At 38.1% G+C, this 23,965-nt stretch overlaps 1 protein-coding gene across 4 annotated transcripts in view; it reads right to left on the bottom strand.

Annotated features, from left to right (window-relative positions):
- Positions 1–23,965, bottom strand: part of AHI1 (Abelson helper integration site 1) — a 185,800-nt gene that overhangs the window by 134,148 nt on the left and 27,687 nt on the right. For all 4 annotated transcript variants that reach the window (XM_054024126.1, XM_054024127.1, XM_054024128.1 and 1 more), the window contains exons 6-15: positions 23,139–23,358; positions 22,156–22,348; positions 20,526–20,621; positions 14,338–14,523; positions 11,785–11,937; positions 10,329–10,461; positions 8,923–9,046; positions 7,208–7,437; positions 3,224–3,327; positions 2,454–2,572 (exon numbers count right to left, since the gene is read on the bottom strand). In XM_054024126.1, the coding sequence (XP_053880101.1) occupies positions 2,454–2,572; positions 3,224–3,327; positions 7,208–7,437; positions 8,923–9,046; positions 10,329–10,461; positions 11,785–11,937; positions 14,338–14,523; positions 20,526–20,621; positions 22,156–22,348; positions 23,139–23,358 (1,558 nt within the window). The remainder of the gene's footprint in view (positions 1–2,453; positions 2,573–3,223; positions 3,328–7,207; positions 7,438–8,922; positions 9,047–10,328; positions 10,462–11,784; positions 11,938–14,337; positions 14,524–20,525; positions 20,622–22,155; positions 22,349–23,138; positions 23,359–23,965) is intronic.

Here is a 23,965-nt window from a genome sequence, read left to right as displayed (position 1 = left end):
AGGCCAGAGAGAAGGATGTTACAGCAGTACTTGAGACAATGAGAGTCTTAGCCACATGGACTGATGGCACATGTTGTATCTTAGAGATGTTAAGCAGCAAAAGTTGGCAAGATTGAGACATAGCCTAGACATGAGGACCTAGAGAGAGAGGTCGAAGTCAAAGAGGATGCCCATGTTTCAGACCTGAACGACAGGCAGAATGGTGGGGTTGTCCAGTGATCAAAGAAGGAGGTAGTGGGGAGGACTTGGGGGTAAGAGTAAGAGCTCTGTTTTAGCTTTACATGTCACTCACAGCAAGTTGTCCAGAACTGTGATCCCCTCCCTCTCTCCTTTCTTTCATGAGGATTCAAATGGTAAATAGTGTAGACATTTAAAAGTATAATTGCTGGGAATCCAAATTAACACCTCATGGAGATGAATAGAGCAGTTCAAACCTCTCAGAGCTACTATTATGTGAGTCTGCAGACTCACATAGACAACTTCATATTGGTGACATTCAGCTCACATTTTTGAAGTTTGCTTCACAGTCACAATAACTGGAAACATTTTAGTGACAGTGGAGATTCTGAACACAATAATAGCTCTAAGGGGGTCGACTACAGCACATGGTACATACCCGCTGTTTCTAAGTCTTGGCTGGCTGATTTTCCAATGTTAAGTTCTTTGGCTGCCAGTGGCTCCAGCAGTATGTGGGGAAACCCTAGCCATGCCCACCTTCCTCTTCCTCCCCCAAACACACTGCCATGCCAGTAGCAGGAAGGGTGGTAGTATAGAAACTATAATGTTGGTTCTACACCTCTGTAGGATCCCCCTACATTCATATGATCCTCAAAGGGCCCATTACAATGACTCCACACACAGATTCTGTGGATGGTTCAGTGAAAAGCAACCACATTGCACCAAGGTTCTGAGCTTTGGCCTCTCCACCAAGACCATTCCAAGGATCCTCCTACTTCTGACAAGAGGAAAAGTACTGTAAAAGAGCTAAGTCTTCTGGTAGCCCAAAACATGATAGTCCAAAAAATTTAAACAGGGTGATATAGGGAGAGAGCTACATTATAAATAAATGTATATTTTGAAAAAATGTCCCTAGACCTCTGATAGTTCCTTGTGCTGTCAGTGCTTGGAAAGTATTTTCCCCAAGCATCTTTTCTTAACATTGGGGAAACTTTGAGTATCTGTGTTCGTGAGGGGGAGGGGGGAAATTAAGAACAAAACATCAGCACAGATTTTATGCTTTAATACTACATTCTCTTGTTTTTCTGGATTTAAGTTTTAGCCTTAGCGGTACATTCACTTAGAGCAGTTTTGCTTTTTGTAGTTTAATTTCTTTATTTTTATACTAATAGTTTAAAAATATTATTAATAAAGGGGAAAATAATAATCTCAGATTATATTTAAATGTCTCTCCACCCATCCATCTCATGTACTTATGTGGCCCCTATTACCATAGTATCTTGAATGTATTTGAGAGAGAGAGAAGTGCTATTAGCCACATTTTACTTAAAGGGAACTGAGGCACTGAGAGACTAAGGGCCTGTACCCACTAGTGCTTACTTCAGTATAACTTAAATCGCTCAGGGGTGTGAAAAGCCACCCCTGAGCGACGTACGTTACACTGACCTAAGTGCTGGTGTGGACAGCATTGTGTAAGCATGAGAAGCTCTCTCCTTTCGTCATAGATCATCTGCACTAGTAGCGTGGCACAGCTACACTGGTACAGCTGCGCCGCTGTTGCAATTCTAGTGTAGACTAGCCCTAAGGCCTGGGTCTACACTAGGCACTTACATTGGTATAGCTACATCAATCAGGGTGTGAAAATCTCAGTGCAGACAGTGTTAGGTTGATAGAAGAATTCTTCTGTCAACCTAGCTACCACCTCTTGGGGAGATGGATTGCCTACGCCAATGGGAGAATGCCTCCTGTCAGTGTAGGTAGTGTCTACACTGAAGTGCTACGGCGGCATTGCTGTAGCGTTTTAAAGTGTAGACATACCCTAAGAGTAACATTTCCAAAGGTGCCTAAGTGACTCAGGTTCCTAAGTCCCACTGAAAGTCAATGAACCAAGCTAAGTAACTAAATATTTTTTTTAAAGGGACTTGGGAGACTTGGATTAAAATCTCTGCTCTGCTGCAGACTTCCTGTATGAGGCTGGACTTCCTGAGTGACATTGAAAAGTCAATGACACGGGGTAAGCGGCTAAATATTTGTTTTTAAATAGGACTTAGGCACTTTTGGAAATTCTAACTTACAGGACATGCCCAATGTCACAAAGGAAGCCTGTGGCAGAGCAAGGATTTGTATTGAGGTCTCCCAAGTCCCAGTCTGGCACTGTAACTATTGGACCATCCTTCTTCTTAAGTATGTATTTAATAATTTTAAAACATTTTATTGCCACGACGAGTCGATTTGAGACACAGAAATCTATGCATTGACTACAAAAACCTACTTACATTCTGAGATCCATAATTCTCAGAGCACTGTCTTTGGCATGGATTAATAAACGTCTTCCATTTGGATGTACCTCTAAATGATTTATTGGAGTCCCTTTAATATCATTTTCTTTTATTTCCTACAATGAAAAAATGAAGTTTATTGTAATGCAAGACTAAATTGATAGGAAACAAAAGGTAAGGATGTCACGATGGTATTAACTCATGAAATTGGCAGGGGGCAGTACAAGGAAAGATTAAATGCAGTTTAAAAAACCCCAAGCCAACAATGGTTCCTAAACAAGATACTATATCCCAAATCAAGTTTCCACAGCCAAATGGGATCCATAACAATGAAATCCTGAAAACCAGGATTGTTAACAGAAATGCTGACGTTAACCATAGAAGCGTGAACAAAGCTACTTTGACAAGATACATAGTCTGTTATTTTAATTCTATCTATGGAAGTACAAACAACACGTTACTGTGTGCAATTACAATGCTACCAATTCTCAAATGTTTGTTGTAAAAGCTGGTGCTAGGAATAAGCATTTACATTCTCTACTTACAGTATCATATCTAAAACAGTGACAAAAATCTAGAAATCCCCAGCCAGTGAATCACAGCATGTTTTATCAGCCGTTTGCAAAGTGTTAACAAGATATTTAGGGGAAATTTACTTTCCAACCACACAAAAGTGACATGAAAAAGTAATTAAATGGAAATTAGATGGCTAGATTTGAAACCACGTTACATAAAAGTTATTTTGCTAATTAAAAATATTTGTATACCTTATTAATACCCCAGTGTTGGACTGGATGTTGCGAACTTCCTTTGACAAAGGTATTCCAAACTATAATCAGCCCTGAGCTGTCTCCTGAGAACATGTGAAGTCCTGTAAAATAATAATTACACTTATGTAGTATTAACAGCAAGATTTTGAAACCATACTAAATGAACAACAGGGAATATGTGAGCTAGACACATCTCCAAAACTAAATATACATTGGAAATTCTGTCTCATCAGTGCTATTAACAGTTTTATAGTCATTTCCACATTCATGGATATATTATAAACTGAATTATTACAGGCAATATTTGAACAGCAATATTTTTTTCTATTTTCTCCACTTGATGCAGGGATTGTCAAAAAGCCTAAATTTTGCTCATAATACATCACAGAAGTCAATATCGTAAATTCCAAACAGAATACAAATGTAAATACTGTAATACTTACAATTAAATACTTTGACTGTTTTTCACTTAGATGCTAAGTTGGTTTTATTCAATGTCTTTGCTTTTTAGTATTGTCTTCCAGGCCTTAGATCAGACCCCTAGTGCGTAACTATCCAGTGAAGATCCTTGCTGAGAACAGGTTGAGCAAGAGCAAATGCAAATTTCCCTCCAATTGCTGCCTTTCAACAGCTGCTCTTAAACCAACAGTATACATCATTGTAAACAATGAAGTAGAAGGTTTCAGAGTGGTAGCCATGTTAGTCTGTATCAGTAAAAACAACGTGATTTTTCCTCCCTTGGTATTCTACTGTTAATTGAATTGTCTCATTAGACTGACCCCCCTTCCCCACTTGGTAAGGGGTGTGTGCATGTGCACACACACATGCTACTGTATTTTCCACTCCATGCATCTAATGAAGTGGGTTCTAGCCCATGAAAGCTTATGCCCAAATAAACTTGTTAGTCTCTAAGGTGCCACAAGGACTCCTCATTGTTTTTAAATGAAGTAGAAGGTTCTTTTCTTTCTATGGTAAGCTGCCATGCCTATCACAGAAATAACCCATCTACATTTTCATGAAATACCTATCTGAAAAACCCAGATTCCAAAATACAAATGATCCATCTTTGGGGCGCTCCTCCATTCACACAGCATCAACTCACATCTCCATCCAGTTACGCATTTTAGAATCTCTCTCCAACACCTCTTCATGGATGTCTTGCCACCAACACAGTCTTAATACTGCCAAAATTCAACTCCTTATCTCTCCTTCCAAACCCTCTCCATTCTCTGTCATTGTTGAAAAATTCACCATCCTCCTAGTTCCCAAAGCTGTAACCTAAGACTTTGTCTAAGCTACAGGTTACTTCAGTATAATTTATGTTGCTCAGGGGGTTGAATAATCCATACCCTGAGTTACATAACACTAGACAGCACTATGCTGGTGGGAGAGCTTCTCTCACCAACATAACTACCACCTCTTGCGGAGACAGAAGAGCTCTCTTCCATCGGCTTAAAGCGTCTCCACCACAAGCGCTACAGCATCGGTGCAGCTGTGCCACTATAAGTGCTGTAGTGTAGAGGTAGCCTAAGAGTCATCTTAGTCTCTAGTCTCTCTCTCTCTCTCTCTCTCCCCCCCGATAGAGACACACACACACACACCGAGGCAAACTTTAAATCTTACCGTATCTTCCTCCACACCATTTCTAAAATCCAATCTTTTCACGGTGTCCCTACAGCTAAAATTCTCAGTGACCCAGATCATCTCTCATCCTGATTACTGGATCATCATCCTCTTTGCCCTCCCTATATTATACTTACTCATCTAATCGACATCAAAAATAGCCACTAAGATTTTCCTTGCCTGTTGTTCAGATCAGGTCATCTTCCTCCTCTTTGAATCCCTGCACGGGTTCTCTCCTTCCCCACCATATTAGATTCAAACTTCTGGTCTTTGCCTTGAAGTCACTACATCTTTTTACCTCTTCCTACTCGGGCTGGCTCCAGGCACCAGCTGAGCAAGCTGGTGCTTGGGGCAGCGGCTTGTAGGAGGCGGCATTCTGCCCGATCCTAGGGCGGCTGTGTGTGGGGGGGGGTGGGGGGTGGGTTCCGCTCTGGCCGCCCTGTAGGGGGCAGCGGCGTGGAGGATGGGAGCGCCCTGCAGCAAGCCTGGCAGGGCATCCCACATCCTTCCCTCCCAGCCGACCGGAGTGGTGCGGAGCCCTCCGGGCAGGGGGCACGGCGGGAGGGGCCGCGTGGCAGCGCCCCGCTGAAGCCCTGGCCGCCCACCTTCTCTCTCTCTCCCCCCACTAGCCAGGGCACAGCTACAGTGCAGGGAGTTCCCCTGCAGGTTTATTTATTTATTTATTTATTTTTGCTTGGGGCAGCCAGGAAGCCAGAGCCGGCCCTGTTCCTACTTATCCCACTCTTTTTTCTAGGGCTGTCAATTAATCTCAGTTAACTCAAGCGATTAACTCAAAACAAATTAACTAGATTAAAAAAATTAATCGCAATGAATTGCAGTTTTAATCACACTGTTAAACAATAATAGAAAATCAATTCAAATTTATTATAAATATTTTTAGATTTTTTTCTACATTTTCAAATACATTCATTTCAATTACAACACCCGAAGTGCTCACTTTATATTATTTTTATTGCAAATATTTGGACTGGAAAAATACTATTTTATCTTTTTAAATTCACCTCATACAAGTACTGTAGTGCAATCTCTTTATCACGAAAGTGCAAAATACAAGTGTAGATTTTTTTTTGTTACATAACTGCACTCAAAACTAAAACAAAGTAAAATTTTAGAGCCTACAATTCCACTCCGTCCTACTTCTTGTTCAGCCAATCTCTAAGACAAACAAGCGTGTTTACATTTATGGGAGATAATGTTGCATGTCCTCTGGAATGGTGGTCAAAGCATGAACGGGCATATGAATGTTTGGCATATCTGGCATGTAAATACCTTGCAATGTCGGCTACTAAAGTGCCATGAGAATGCCTATTCTCACTTTCTGGCAACATTGTAAATAAGAAGAGGGCAGCATTATCTCCCGTAAATGTAAACGAATTGTTTTTCTTAGTGATTGGCTGAACAAGAAGTAGGACTGAGTGGACTTGTAGGCTCTAAAGTTTTACTTTGTTTTGTTTTTCAGTGCAGTTACGTAACAAACAAACAAACAAAAAATCTACATTTCTAAGTTGCACTTTCACGATAAAGAGATTGCATTATGGTATTGTATGAAGTGAATTGAAAAATACTATTTCCTTTGTTTATCATTTTACAGTGCAAATATTTGTAATAAAAATAATAATATAAAGTGAGCACTGTATACTTTGTATTCTGTGTTGTAGTTGAAATCAATATATTTGAAAATGTAGAAAACATCCAATAATATTTAAATAAATGGTATTCTATTATTCTTTAACCATGCAATTAAAACTGCGATTAATTGCAATTAATTTTGTAATTGTTTCACAGCCTTATTTTTTTCCACATTGCCTCTCCACATCTCTGCTCAGCCCAAAATACCACCCTTGACACACCATTTGCCTACTTCCCCCACAATAGTCTCCATTCTTTATTCCATACCAACTTCTACCATGACACTTACAAGAAACTAGCCAACTAAAAATAGTTAGGAAGAGTGTCAATTGTGGATAATCTATATATCTAAAATATGTATCATCAAGACCTTGCCAGACATCACCTTGACCCTTTTACATCTGTTGTATCCTTTTTCCCGTCTTTTGCCTGCTTATTTATCTTTTCGGCCCAGGCTATGTCTTCCTATAGATGTTTGCACAGTGCCCAGCATATTGTAGACTTGCCCAGATTACAGATAGTAAACAATAATTTAATACATCAACACACTGGGTAGTAGTAGATCTCAGTGAGACATTTTAATAAAACGACAACTGTAATAAAATAAAAACATCCTGTTTTTTAACAACTATCTCAATGAAATAAACCAAACTGAGCATGCTTGAATTGCTCTTTGTTTGAGATGCAATTATGACATAATGAACATACCTTCTGCATCAAAACACAGTGTATTGATGAAACTTTTGTGACCATCAAACTCCTGTAGCAACTGACCATAGAGCTCTTTCACTTTTGTATTCCATACCCTAATTACAGAGTCATAACATCCTGTCACCACAAGATAGTTAGCAACTGGATGGTACTTTGCAGTGTAAACAAATGAAGGATGAGGGAAAACTCTCACAGAAGTTGTAGCCTGGGTCTCAATTTTCCACATTCTTAAAAAAAAAATAATAAAAAAAAAGAGTTAGGACAACTGTCTCATAACGTAATTACCATATAAATTAATACCAAATTTTGTGCTAATGGTTCTAGATGTAAATACATGCAAATACTTAAGGGTCTAATTGAATCTACTGAATTTTTGCAGCTATACTCAAAAGTTTGTTGTGGAACATTCCAATGGGAATTAAGCTTCACGAGGGACAGGTTTTGAACGCTGGAAATTTAGCTTCCACCTTGTTTCTAGCATCCCTGTACAGGCACGGGGTCTAGCTTAAACTGAAACTTAGTTTTAAAATATTTTTTTTTTAAATAGCTAATTACATGAACAAACTAACTAGTAACTAAGCAGTAAGACTAACTAACTACACTAACGCTGCGGAGAGAAGAAGGAGGGCACTGCAAGGATTCCATCTTGCTGCTACAGAACCAAGGGGCAGCTGGGCCCACTCTGCCTTTTATGCCCTCAGGCTTGGATGAATAGTGCGAAGATGTCCAGGGCAAAGGCATGACCCCAATGTATACAGCTGGCCAAAAAAACCCCAAAAACCTGATCTCACACCCAAGCATACTAAGAGTGGAAACAATGTGGACAATCACTTGAAGAACTTTAAATTTATATCCCCTCTTTGGGGATTTTAATTATGCAGCTGCCTATAGCACTATGGAGTTGGCCAACAAAGGCAATAGCTAGGAGGTTTTTGTGCATCTACGCATCAGTGAAGATTAAAACCTATGAGGTTACCCATAACACATTTGTGGAATACTATGGCCATATTTTTTCTTGCTGTGTTTTAAGTGTTCTGTGTTGGTTTTTTTGGAGGGATGAGGGAGCTTTAAGTACCTCAAGATTTGCTGCTTAAACACTGCATTAATGTAACTTTTTAAATTTATACACAAGAGGGAAAAAATTTCAGAGTTAAGATTTTATATACCTGATACAGTGATTTACCTTGAGTTACATATTTAACAGCCTAGTCAAGAATTCAAACTACTATATATAATTGCAACGTGATAAAGTTAAAGTTGCCATCTGAATTCTAAATTTTCAATTTCCTGCCTTGTGTATTCAAATTTGCAACCTTAATATGGCATTAAGATTGGCTTTTGCATCTAGAATATGGTAATTTTTGCAAGGGTTAAATATTCCAAGAGTCCTATTGATTTCTGTAACAGCTGCTGGGTGCTGAACACTTTTGAAATATAAGGCCATTTATTTAGGCGGCTAAACGTAGATTTAAGAGCTTATACTTAGGCAATATTTTAAAATCCTGGACCAAAACCACCATATATTTTAAACCAAACATAATAAAATTATTCCGAAAAAGCTATAATTCTATCAGAGCTTTCCAATAACATTAACAAATAACTCAAATTACACTCAAATCCATGGTTAAAAGTTGTCCAGCACAGTTTATGATAAAGACACAGCCTACTTATAATTTTGACAACAGTTGCTATAACATATCACTCATACTGACCTGACAGTGCCATCAGAGGATGCAGTAAGGAGGTACTCATCATCTTTTGACCAACAAAGATCATATACAATATTAAGGTGGCCATAAAATTCCCTCAAGTATTGTCCAGAAGGAATCTCATATACTAATGAAAATGTAAATAAAAAGGTTAAATTTGAAAACATTTGAAACTGCTTTTCCAATAATAAAGCATCAATACTCAAAAGAAAACCATTTAGGGCCAAGATTTTATATATAGGACATATAACTGCATGTTCCGACATAAATTAAATCTTCAAATATGGAAGATGTTGATGCAACCAACATGTGGAATATAATTACTACAAAGCTAGACATATTCCTAGGGCCAAGTCATTGCTGGCATAAGTGAATTCAATTCCACTAACCCCTAATTTCCATAATTCAAAATCAAATAGCTACTGGGTATGCATTGTTAATAATTTAAACACAAGTTTGCAAGCATCTACTTCCATCTAGTGGTTCATGGATGCGTCACAAGTGCATTAACCCCTTTAAAAATTAGACTAGACAGTTTAAGTTATCAGGGATGAACCTAGGACATTAAGTAAATACTCTTTATTTTTATTTTTTTAAACTCTGATTGCTACATAAGAATATTAATGGTGAGGTCAATTTTTTGGTGATCAGCAAGTTTTGTAGAGAAGCAATATAAACGTGATAGCTACTATTTAAGTACTTGCATTTATAGGTTTTGCCTTTTATTCTATGTGGAGATGGAACATTGTTCCCAAGAATCTCAAAAAATCGATTATATTCTGTTTCAAAATGCAACAAGTGACATTTTCTTGCATAAAAGCAGCTCAGGCTATGAATAGTATTGCTAGTCATTAGTGAGCTGTATTGGGAGATTTTTGTGAAGAAGACTGCCTGGCATCTCCAACGTTATGCCTGGCTCTAGTAAGCATTATTGGTTAGTCACTTTCATGAAAACTAAATTCATTCACAAATTCCTTTTCCCCCTATAAAAACAATCTACAAAAGGGGCAAGTTATTTCACTTAAAAACTTATTATCAGAACTTATATTCCTGGCACATTTCAGACTCTCAGATTTCTACTGGATGCTGAAATACTGTAAAAATATCTAGTCCTTAAACTGGACATATACATTACCACATATGAAAAGTCATACTGTCTTCAATCAGGCAGACACTTTGCTAAATTGGCCTTACAGCAAAGAATATTTACAGTGCTGAATTACTAAATAAATCTACTAAAAGAACATAACTGTTAATATAAAACTTTTATGCTCCAAAAAGTAACACTTTTTTTTTTTAAAGTCCAATCTACACACTCTTCAAAATAAAAAAAACTAAAGGGAAAAAAAGAGCTCTTTGCATATGTTATAGCTCTATGTTAAAATAAAAGTAATACATTTGTAACTTACAAATAATGGGATAACCATCCCTCCCTGCACAGGCTGCTGCTAATGTTTTTCCATCTTGAGAAAAACGAATACAGAAACATCCCATATCTCCTGCTCTCAGTGAAAAGAGATGCTTGTTTGGTATACGACAAGCCTACATTTCCAAATAAAAACAGTTATTGCACAGTTGTGAATGTTAACAAATACACAAAACTTAAAGGACATTATGTATTTAACAACTCTTACACTGCTGTAAAAATATAAGCATTTTTACGGTTTTAAAAACAACAAGAAAAAACAAAGCAACTTTCTGCCCGTGCATTGGTTATTTTGATTTTGAAAATCTTTCTTCAACAATAGAACTTAAGTAAGTAAAAGGATTCTTTCCGGCAATCCCATTAATGCATGTATAAAATGTGCATTTTAACTGAACACTGATTTTTTTAAATTGGTCCTCTTATATTTTAATAATCTGAGGAAATAAGGTTTATGTATTGCTGTGTTGATCCTTTTGGAACTTTTCCACAAGCCAAAAATCAGCAAAATAAGTTGTTAGTACCTGGATCTCTCAAAAACACAATTTCTACAGTGTTTACATGGACATGTTTAATAGTAAATAATTTAATATTTGAGGATGTCTAGACAATATTCTGAAGATTATAATTCACTTAATTTGGCTCATGCATTTATTTGCCTTTCTGCAAAAAGGCAAAAATTAGTTATAAAACATTTTGAAAAATAATTTAATCTAAATTTACACTATTTTTATTCATCCTAAACATGTCAAAAACAAATTTGTTTCCATATCCTTTTCATCTTTGGACAATTTGCTGTTTTAAAACAATTTGTTGATTTTTCTAACATTTCCTTGTTACTACTTAAATCACTGGTTGTTATTAAATAGAAATGAAACCATTGGCAGTTTTTAAGACAAATGATATATAATGTCACAAAATCAAGGTACATAATCAAACAAAAGTCATTTACATCAAAGATTAAATTGGGATTTTCTTTTGAACAAATGCACTCTGTGTATTAGTTGTGTTTCTTACATGGCATCCAACAGTGAAATAAACCCAATTCCCATTTGGAGAATAAATGGAATGATTATATGCACAATAATAGGCTCACAGAAGGTCCCCTTTCCTACGTGTGGTGGGGATCCGTGAGTGAGGAGTGGGCAGGACCAGAAGCACCAGGAATCGAGCTGCATTACTCCTCTTGATCCCCACTAAGCTGGTGAAACATCCTTTGAATGAGGAGTCCCAAGAATCATGTTGTCAAGGACCTGGAGAGTGCTGCACAGGTCCCCAATCTAGGATGGGAGCCTAGGGCCTCCATGCAAAGAGCCCCACTCTCCAGCAGGTTCCTGAGAGCCACCCACACCCTCAAAACCAGACTTGTTTCACAATACTTATACCATAAAATAACATTAGCAGAAAGTGGATTTTTTTGGTACTTTTAAAAAAATCTTCACCTGTCCAGGCAGTCTCGTCCATTTCAACTGCTCCTTTTTCTCATGTGGACTATACACAGTAGCTTTTTTTGATACCTCATTCTGGAGCTCACAGAATGACGTGCTACCTTGTTCCTGCTGAACAGCCATCATAGAGCGGAAAGAAGGATCTACCTAAAGGCAGACAAAATATCAATAGCACAATCAATTATATCAGGAAAACGCAAAATGTTTTAAGTACAGTAACATATTTCACAAAATTGAAATAAGTCTCAAAATGTTAGGATCTAAACATATTTTGTGTAAACACTGAAAGAAAATTAAATGGGGGCAATCCTTGTATATGAAAAAATACCTGATAGTACAGTGATACATGCAGTTAAACAGTAATGCATAATACTTCCACAAGAAATAAGTGAAATTCATCATCAAATATAAATGAAGTGCAATGAAAGTAGCCAACAAGCCTAAACTGGTGAAAAGTAAATTGGAGTCGTAAAATTCTGTCAGATGGTTGATAAATCTTTTACTTACATGATTCATGCTTTTTTGTTTTATCAGCCTTTTCCACAATTGGGCCCAATTCAGTTTAAGCATGAGTTCTCCCACTTAAATCAAGTTAATCTACCCACCCCAGATCTAGCGGACACCGCTCTTTACTGAAATTCACAGCTGGTGCCAAGGGCCAGCACAGGCTCGCTACATTAGTTATTAATTGTGGAGGGCGACTGAAGTTATAAGGGACTGAAATTTCACAAAGAAGACAGAACATCATATAGCACATGAGAGCAAACTACGTAATCTCTGTCCAGCCTGACTGCCATAGTGGCTACTGAACTCAGGCTCCTCTTTTGACAATTTTGATAAGGAAAACCATAAATATCTTAATGAAATGCACACTAAAATCCCTCCAAGAACATGCCTTAATATCAGGGAGAAGCAAGTCACTTCTATTCTCTGTGCCTCTGTTTTCCTTCCGCTCTTTGTCTGGCATGTCTATTAGATTATAGTTCAGGCCAAGGACCGACTCCTACTCTATATTTCTATGGTGCCTAGCACACTGTGGCCTTCGAGACACTACTGTAATACAGGTCTGTCGCATCTTAGATGCATTTAACATACGCGATTTCAGCTTTACACGGTCAGCAAAAAACAAAAACACAAAACAAAAACAAAAGAGAAAAATAACAATTTAAATACTGTTTCTGTAGTGTGGGCGATTCCGCCCGCCATTACACTCAATGTAATTTTGACTATACGCGATTTTCGCTTTAGGCGCCGACTGCGGAACGTAACCCCAGCGTAAGATGAGACAGACCTGTATTAATAAAACTTTGTGGATAAACAGTTACCAATGCACATGTTATTCCATGTATAGCAAACAGTAACTACTGCACATGTAACAGCAGCTACTATTGCACTTAGACCCATAGATTTCAGGAGGAATATGTGCAGGGACAGAGATTATAAAGTAGTGACTGTCTGCAGGATCAGTGACTGTCTGCCTGAAGTCAGAAAGTCAGGAAAGGCAGAAGTTAAGAGCATTTAAGAAGAACAAAAATTTAAAAATACTGTAAGTGTGCAAAGGATTAAATTCACCTGTGGTTCAAAGGGCCAGTACAAGACACTCGTAGAGCCTATATGGGGCCATGCAAAGAGACTGCGGGTGGACTGGCCAGCCATGTGGAGGTGCTTATCCACTCATGTTCTATGGAAAGGGTCAGTGTACTAGAAGGGCAGCACAGGAATGGGGCAAGGCAGGCCAGGGGTAAAGTCCAGTGGATCTAACAATACATGCAACTAGTGCAGAAGGTCTGTAGCTGCTATTCCAGTCCATAGGCTTAAATAGTGACTTGAGAGGGCTACACAGCAGCCTTACATGCTGGCCTTAGATTAGGAGTGTGGATTTCATTGCCTCAACCCCACCACACTTCACCCACATGTCAGTATTAAACAAAAATAAGAAATCTGTCAAGATTATAGACAAAGAAGCCAGTAATAAAAATAAAATGTTGTTAAATACTGTATATATTGTTTTAAGTCCCATCTGGGGTTGGAGCAAATAATCATAGCTATTTTGAATTTAAGATTTCACCTCCTTTAAAAGGTGTTAAATCTGATAAAAGTACATTTTCTTATATAGTTTTTTGACCAAAAATAAAAGTTAGGGGTCAAATTCTCCTCTCACTTTACACTAATTTTACACCAGTGTAATTCAATTATCTTTAATGATGTTTGGCCCAGTTTTTAGCAATATGAGAGGAGAAAGAGATCCAAGATGATACATGACTGCCTGTATGTTTTATGGAAACCATTGGCCAAATTCCAGGAAATTCAGAATAGTAGGAGAAACTGATTTGAACATTTTTACAGAAAGTTGTAAAGTGCTAAGTAGATTAAAAAAAAAAAAAAGAGGGGGCATGTTAAGATATAATATGCTTAGTATAGCAAGTTATAAAGGACAGTTACAGAAAAAAATGTAAACTGTCATCTGATTTCAATTACAAATAAATAGCTTGAATGGATCTTAAGTATTTCTGTTTATATATAAATATGTAAATGTACTTAACTTACATGATCTGGTAGTTTTATGCCTTTTACAGTTACATATAATGTTGATGGGTAACGATTTCTAGGACCTTTTGCCCACCAATCAAAAACCTCAACAACATTTGACTGTGTCCTGGTCCTTGGAGGTGGATAATATAATTGCAGACGTAGTTTCCCATCAATGTTTAGCACTCCGTTTGCACCTACAAGCTAAAAGAGTAATTTAAAAAAAATTAAAGAAATTTGCTACTTGTGTTCAAATTCATACAAGTCATTGATGACACTGACACTTTTGACCAACTAGGGGCTCAACTTACTACCGGGGACAGTTATTATTCCCACGAGTGATGTCCCCACTCTACTCAATGGATTACTCTTGAGAGTAAGCAAGCACTACCCTAGTATGTTTGCAGGACCAAGCCCTACTATAATTCAGAAAGCACTACCATTTTTGATGTGTCTCTTCAAACTGGCATTCTTCTGGAGTCTTTTTCTTGCAGCAATTGAGGCATTACAAGTTACATTTTGTTGAAATAATTCAGGCAAATAAGAATTTGCAATAAATATTTTATCTGTCATATTGCCACAAAAATAGAGAAAATTTGTTAAAATAAATTTTCTACGTTTAAAAAAAAAATTGGTAAAAGCTCGTATAGCGTTTAATAGAAACTAAATATTTCTGTTACTTTACTCCTATCCGGCCTCGGTCTTAAATGGTGCAAAACTACAATACCTTTAAGTGACACAGACCCACGCAACATCTACTTCCTGAACAGACACAAGAAACAAATCATCATATCGAGAGGCCTCACCATCTATAACCCTCTGACCACTACATAAAACTCCAAGTAGGATGAACAGCTCTGCGGAAGGACCTCAGAAAAACTGAGGAACCACCTCCTCCATCTTATTTCAGAAGGGCCAACCTCAAACAAGAAATTATCACGTGCTCTCACACACTGGAATAAAAAAATAAGGAAACATACCCGGAGATCTTGCAGGAAACCTGAAACAACTATAAAAAAGCCCTCTGATGACAGCCATCCAACATAAAAACAAAAAATGAAACTAACTACAACAACTCCACAACAGATACCACTTTTGGAAGAAACCATGACGCCAAGACCCACTAAATGGACTCTACATGACACCTCATCATCATCAATCTATCAAAACCACCTCTGACTGGAACTGAAGTATCTGCTCTCTCCAAGGGACTGAACTTCTGCTCCCCTGCAGAACTGGATACCGTGCTAACATGTGGAGAACTAGAAGAATTCTTCCACCGATTCTGCCTCAAGGAATTATTTCACAACTAAGACAATACTACCCAACTACCACCCCCCCACTGACAGTCAGAAGAAAAAAAAAATCTGACTGGACACCCCCCAGCAGAAAAAAACACCATTGGATCATTACATTGATTGCTTCAGGAAAAAAAAATTGACTGGGACATCCTCAACAAACATTACATTCACCACAACCTCCCTACCACAGAAAAGGTAGCCATACAGTCCCTGAAGTCCAAATACCAGATAGCAATCAAAGCAGAAGACAAAGGGGGTGCCACTGTGGTCTTTAATCATGATGACTATGTCAAGGCCAACAGACAACTCTTTCACACCCCCTGCAATAAAGAACTCAAAGATGACTCCCACACCACAATTCACACTGGAATTTAAAGACACTACCAAATCTTGTCCCAAATAACTCCTGGAAAAACTCTACAACCTCATCCATCACAAACCCACCCCAAGAACCTTCTACATGCGTCCCAAGATACACAAACAAGGGAGCCCAGGCAGACCCATCATAACCGGCCACAGCACTCTTACTGAAGGAGTATGAGGACACACAGAAACCATTGTCAAACCACTCATCACACAAAGGCACTACCTCCAAGACACTACCAACTATTTCCAGGAACTCCACGACATTAACAACCTCCCCCAGACCACCATCTTTGCCGTCATGAATATCACCTCATTATACACTAACATTACTCCCCCTGGTGGCATTGCTGACTGCCTCAAATATCTACAAGATCATATAAAATACTCAGAAATTCATCCTAAACACATTTCCTAACTCATCCATTTCACCCTCACCGACAACAATTTCACACCTAACAAACATACATTTTGTCCAAACCATGGAAGCAGCCATGGATACTAGGATGGCTCCCCAATATGCCAATCTCTTCATGGGACACCTCAAGGAAAAATTTGTGAAAAAAATGCATCATGAAGTGAATGATATACCTGAGAAACATAGATGATATTTTCATCCTCTGGACAGACGACCTCAACTCCTTCATAGATTTCCATCACAACTTCAACCACCATCACCCATCCATCAAACTCTCTCTAGAATACTCCATACCTGCATCAGCTTCATGGAAACCATGATGAGCTTCAGCAATAGAACCCTACAAACAACTATATACAAGAAACTCACAGATCACTTTTACCAACCGAGGTACACTTAGAAATCTGTTATTTACAGCCAGACACTCAGATACCACAGAATTTGCTCCGAAGAGAAAGTCCGGGATCCATACCTAAAGATTCTTAAAACTGCCTTCACTAAACAAGGACACTCCACCAGAGAAGTAGATCACATCATGGAAAGGGCCACCCAAATACTCAAGAAGAACCTTCTTCCATTCAGAAAAAAAAAGAAAAGAAAGCCTATTGACCGCACACCCCTAGTTGTCACCTGTCACCCCACATTGGAACCCATACAGGGTATCATCACATAATTACAACCCATATGTTATATTTATAAGCAGCACGTGGAATTTTTTTCAAGGGGATAAGGCAATACGCCGTGTTTATTGAGAGTACAATTTAAGAATTAAAATCAGCATCTGCTTCCATTCACACACACACACACACACACACACACACACACACACACACACACACACCCTCAAAAGGTTCTGCAGCTGGATCTTATAGTTACCAGTCCTTAGTGTTGCTCTGTCAGTTCCAGTGGACAGCTGAAACTGCACACGAGGGAGGGGAGGAGCTGGAGCTAGGTCTCTATTGGATGCGTCCGAAGCTCTGATGTTGATGCAGAACAAACCCAAAGTCCCATGGCAATACACCCTTCTTTTATAGTAATAAGTTCCCATACAAGTCTATGGGCCTTGCTGTGTCACACCAGAGCTGTTAATCACGAGGTAGTCAAGGTTGCTGTCAATCAGCATTATTTTGGGTTGTTACTGGGAGTATCCACAGCTGTTTCTTATCTCGTCCCTCTGGCTCCATTCTTTATCTTGTCCTTGGGGCGTATGCCTTTCTTTTAGGGTCATCAATCTGCCATCTGGGTGATTCTGATAATAAGGTTGGTGCCTCTCGACTTTTCCACTCCCCTCTTGACCATCCGGCCCTTCGGTACTAGCACCTCCTGTGTCTTCTTTGTTAGCATGCCATATATTCTTCACTCACACACAAATCAGTAAATAATTTCAAAAGCAAGAATTACAGCCATAAAATTTCTATCCTTCTAAAAACAATCATTAGCACGTAAAACAAAGACTAAAACCAAAGCAATTTCTTCTTACTAATTCAAAGCTAACAAAATAAGCAAATGGAGTACAATTTCCTCGAGACAATTTCTCCCCATTAGGCTTTTGGAGTGGATTTTATTAAAGATACAACGGCTCCTGTGTCAATTAGAGCTAGCGTAGGAGCATATCTACCCTGCTGGACATAAATACATGGTCACCCCCCCGGGGACCCAGGTGATCTTACCTATGAACCTCCACTGCTGTGCTCCTACATAATGTAGGAGTTCCCTGTCCAGCAGGCCTGCCTAGTTGTCTTCTGGAGGAGGAGGGAAAGGAGGAGCATTAGGGGTTATGCTTGCTACCTCCTTCTGCTGCAATTGTAATTTAAGGGCCTCCCAGTCCATGCTCCATCCCACTTTTCCTGGCTCTCCCCATGCTGCATTAGTGTCTGTCAGGCTAGCCAGAGAACTTTGTTCTCAATGGAATTTGTATTCCTTCTCTCCCTGTTGTTGGCACCGCTTAGTGCCCTCTGGGAGGTATCAGGGATCCGGGTATTACCCTTTGTCTGCAGTTACCCAGTCCGTGGGAGCGGCCTCATGTGAAACCTCCACAGGGTCCCGATATCCCCTTGAAAAAGATTCCGTGTGCTCTTATAAGCGTAACACATTTGATGGGGACCACATCCTGAAAAAAAAAAAAAAAAAAAAAAATCTTTCCCAGACCCATTCTTCTGGCCTTCAAACAATCCCCCAACCTTGCTATAAGCTCATCATCAGAAGCAAGGTCCCCATAGCCCAAAACACAAAACTCAAAGCAGCACCAGATCCTGCCAGAACAACAGATGCAAAACCTGCAGACATGTCTCCATCACTACAACCATCAATACTTCCCACAATACAACTTTCAAGATTCCTGGGTCCTACACATGCCTATCTCAAAAAGTAGTGTACCTCATCCAGTGCATCGAATGCACCACCAATGGGGGATAAAACCAGACAATCAGACAATAAGCTCTTGAATAAACTCATATAGAAAAATGATAAAAGACAAAAACACCTTCTCACCTGTGGATGAATACTTTTCACAAAGCAATCATTCCATATCTGATCTTTCAATATTTGTCCTCAAAGGAAACCTGCACAGCACCTTCAAAAGGTGAGCCTAGGAAATTAAATTCATATCTCTAATAGACACCACAAACCATGGACTCAACAAGTTTCATGGTTCATCATTCCAAGTTGTAACACACCTCACTGCCTGCTAACCGGTAATTGACCACTTCATTTTAAGTGGTCTCCTACAATGTGTGAATCCCTTAACTATCTGTCCCAATTTATATTTAGCTTAGACTCTCGGATTACCTTCCCCAGACCCGAAGAAGAGCTCTGTGAAACTCAAACCCTCCACCAACAGAAGTTGGTCCAATAAAAGAGATCATCTCACCTACCTTGTCTTTCCCAAGAGAAAAAGGGCACTCATGAATTTATTACAATTTTTCACAAGAAGTAGATGTGTAATATATTGTTCTTGGGAAAGAATCCATATTTGCAACCTCAACTCCTTTCCAGAGGGAAAAGTCAAAAAAAGGTTTTGTTTTAAGGTGGTTGTTCAAGACAAAATATTATATTTTTAATGTGATTAACAGTTGCAGAAATCCAGTGAGTCTCAATGAACAGTGCCAAAAAGAGCTGCTAGGTCCCTGCTCCTGCCCCCACTTTTTCCATGTCCCAGTGAAGGCGCTTCTGGTGGAGGACAGAAGGCGTAGCAGCTCTCCCACCTTCCCCAAAGTGAAAAATTCATACCCGAGAGATGAAGTTAAGCCGACCTAAGCCTCTACATAGACACCACTATGTCAACAGAAGAATTCTTCAATCAACCTAGTTGCCTAACCTCTCAAGGAGATGGATTTATTATAGTGATGGAAAACCCCTGTCACTGTAGCAAGTGTCTATGCTAAGGCATTACAACGGGGTAGCTGCAAAGCTTTACAACTGTAGCACTTGTAGTGTAAACATCCCCTAGTAGCATAGCATGACTTAGGGTTAGAGGAAATAAGTGAGCTCTGGAACTTATCCTTTCCATAAGTTAGTTTTTTGCCTACTAGGAGCAGGAGATGGACCACTGTTTGTCAGGATGCTTCCCCTTTTGTAGGATTAAGATGAATCTTGCAATTTCATTATTTCAAGGGTGGAAAAACCCACAGTGCCCCCTCAATATTTGGATTCAACTAAAAGCTCCACTAGAATTTTGAATAGCACTTAAACAGAAGACATTAACTGCTCTTGAAGTAATATTTCTGGTCCCAGGTGTACAGAGAAGCCACCCATGACATTTATCAATTGATTAGCCTTTATTCAGAAGCTTCTGATTTTTCTGCCAAGAGCTACGCTTGAAAAAGAATATGCATTTTTCCACGCATTTTGTTCATTTAGTTGAGAAATATCAATTTTCTCTATTGCCACACCTATTTTCTCTGTATATCTACATGATCTTTTAATAGCATGAGCTCTGTCTGAATCTGCCTCTTCTATACCTGTAATTTAAAATACTTTTTAAAAATTTTTTGTTTTAAAAAAGTTTCCCACTAAGTAATTCGTTTATGTGAAAAACTGGCTTTGTCAATTTCTTTTAGATACTTTATGCAGGCTTTTTAGTCTTCTTTTGTTTTTATTTTTTTGTATGTTTAAGTTCACAATACCTTTAGAAATGCCCAAGAGATTTTGCGAAAACCACTTTCCTTAATTTGCACTTCAGAGTTGGCTCTTGCTTCATTCATGCTTAAGAAATCAAGGATCTGCAGATATTAATTAGAATATATACATACATTACCATTGAGAATGCACTTCTTGGAAGTAATAACTACTACTGAAGGTATTTTAGATAGGATTCATGGATTTAAACAAAATTCTCATTTTACTTATTATAAAAATATAATTTACTAACTATCCAGTGTCCACATCTACCCCAAGTGATATTTAAACATACATATCACCACATCAATGTTATGATCTTCAAACATAAGTCATTTTTTTTAAAGTTTCTTATTTCACATCAGTCTCATTATATTTTTTATAAACAATTGAACAAAAGCAACTCTTCACAAACCCTTTATGTGTCCCCAAACTGACTGCACATTTAACCCAGATAGAAGTATGTGGTCAAAAAGATCATTTGCTTTTCCTAGCTTCATCATTTTAGTATACAATTCTCTTGATTTTCTTGGTCTGCAACCAGAATCTCCTCATATCCGACCACTTCTGCAACTTTACATGGCACGCATAATATTAGCGTTACAATCCATCTTCGGATTTGTGGCTAAGTAATGCCAGTGAAATCAATAGAAAATGCAGGCTTTCATTTGACAAAGATTTTGTCTCAAACTTTAAAACGGTTTCCATGAAGAGCCTCTATACACTACTGGAATCACTTTTGTGATAAACCACCAGGATCCTCTCTTAGTACTTTGAATGTACTTATTTTATGAAAATTGCAGACCATAAAGGAAAATCTGGCACTATTATTAGATTGCAAATGCACAATGTATTTAGAAAAACATATAATAGGGGTATAAAAAAAATTATTGATTGTACTAGGTCTCCATTTCCACATTAACACTATATAAACTCTCTTGTATATAGAAGTCTATAAATACCGGCTACAGTTATGCTCAAAAACATGTTCGGAACATGCTTTACAATTTTTCCTATAAACATAAATGTATTTGAGACTGAGGTAGTTATTGCTGTGTGAGTAATGATGAAAAAGAAACAGATGTCTACTTTTTTTTTTATGGCAAACATGCAAAAAATCTGTGGGCTACATGTTGGCTAGCCTTGCTTACGTATACAAGTAGGACGTGGCAGCATTAAGGGGGCAGCCACTATCAGCCCCTGACTGATGGTGTTAGAAACCCAAAAAAGCACAGTGACCCTGCCCTATCCGTCTGTCAGCAAGAAGTGCTAATTCAATGAGAGGGTATCATAGCTCCCAGTGTGGCATGCCCCTTTCAGTCCTTCCTGGTAGCATTCTGATTGTGTCAATAAGACACATTCGCCAAAATATTTATTTATTACCCAGAACACAATTTTGCTGAGGGAGGGATTTTCAAAATTGCTTAGTATTGGCCTAATTTTACTTCCATTGGCTTCAATGAGAGAACAGCTGGCCAATGCTGAGTGTTTTTTAAAATCTCCATCATAATATATATTCTCTTAAAAAACTATGGTATTCCAACAATATAACTGTAAATCATAAATAAAGTGCTGCCAGAAATACATGGTCAGAAACCTGCAACCTGAAAAATTTACTGTAAACTATTTCATCTGTACCTCAAAAAACAGGACTACTTTGGGGCTTTCTTCAGCATCTTGAAGGAAATAACTAAAACGTTCATTAAATATGATTTGTTCCTCCCATTCTGGAAGTGTTGATTTAAATTGTCGGAAATCGTAAGGCTGGGTCATAATAGGAAGAATGTGCTCCACTCGCTCTTGTTCATAAAAAGATGAAACCGCCCGGCTGCTGTTTAAAAACAACCAAATGCAATTGTCAATATTTTTCAAAAAAGTAAGCAAAGGACAAAATACTATGCCTACTTCAACTACTGTAAACAAAAAGAGTACAAGACGGCCATTCTCTTTATTTTAGAAAGAATATTTAATAACCACTGGAGATCTTAATGCAACTGATGATGTACAGGGCAATAAGCAGAGCTGGAGTTCCAAATCCCAATAATCAAGCGTTTTGATTGGGCCTGATCCATAGTCCATTGAAGCCAATACAAGTCCCATTGACTTCAATAAGCTTTGGATCAGGCCACTCATGAATTACTAGCAGAGCTGGGAATAGGTAAGCGAAACAGTAAGAAGAATGGAGAACTCAACTTCATTTCAATATTCTTATGGATGTTTTGCCAATAAGCAAAAAAATCTCTTATTCATGCATCAATATGTTTGTTTGCTTATTCTCAACAAGGCTTCTAATGATTCTGCCATATCTTTCTTTGTTTTGGGAGAAGAGTCAATCAGCCACATTGCAAATATGTGTCTGATCAGCTACACTGCTACTCTGATAATACATGTGCTCCAAAAGTGAAAGAAAACAATGGCCCCATTCCTGCAAACACTTACACGTGTACTTTAAGTATGCAAGTTGTGTGGGGATTTGCAGTCAATAAGACTACACCCATGCTTAAAGTTAAACATGTATGTATATGCTTATTTAAGTAATTATTTCCCACAGAAGCAGGCACGTGAAGGGTTTTGGGGTGTTTTGGGAAGGGGGCTGGGGGAAAACAAATCAGTAAACTCACCTATGCTCTTTCTTGACATACAAACCAGTTTTCTGATCAATCACATGAATCTTGACCATGGGATGCGAAACCATGAGATCAGTTTTAAGTCTATCAGTTCGATGGATGTAAACCCCTAACACAAGGCTGTCATCAAAAGAAAGTTTGGATTGAGTACAAACTTCTGGACTGTTCATTTCCTGTACATTTTCTGCAGCAATTTCTGTATTTTCTTCTAATGCTAGAAGCAAAGAAACAAAGAAACAAAAAGATCTTCAAACAGAGATTAGTGACAAATTATAAGGATTAAAAATCTATCACATTTTCACAGCAAACTTTATATTAAGCTAATTATATTTAGTTCTGTTCTTTATGCAATAGAGTATTAAAATAAAGTCAGTGGATTTACAGCATTATACATGTTTGTCTATATGCATATATATTTTAATACAAGCATTCTCTGCCAGTGTTTATTACCAAATAAAAATTACTGAACCACAACTCTTGTTCTTGATTTGCATAGGCTCGTCCCTCAGACTTCAATATACAAGTAATTATCCACAGTAATAAACTACAGTATGTACGCCCATTGTCTTTTATGATTTCAATAGCTAAACAATATGTTGTTGAATGGTTATATAATGTGATTAAAAATACCTTACTATCCAAATTGCAAGAACAGCACAAGATCATTTAGCACAATTAGCTGCATCCCCTAGACTATAATAGGCACTTATGGCTTTTAATTTGGTGCACCCATTTAATTCTCCATGAATTCAACCCAAAACTAGGAAACAGAAAATATGCCATATTGCCTCCTTAGCTATTTTATAGTATTATAATGGCAC

This window comes from Malaclemys terrapin, chromosome 3, assembly GCF_027887155.1.
Source record: "Malaclemys terrapin pileata isolate rMalTer1 chromosome 3, rMalTer1.hap1, whole genome shotgun sequence".
Classification (NCBI taxonomy): Eukaryota; Metazoa; Chordata; order Testudines; family Emydidae; genus Malaclemys; species Malaclemys terrapin.
The sequence above is the reverse complement of the archived record's forward strand: the minus strand, read 5'-3'. Positions and strand labels throughout refer to the sequence as shown.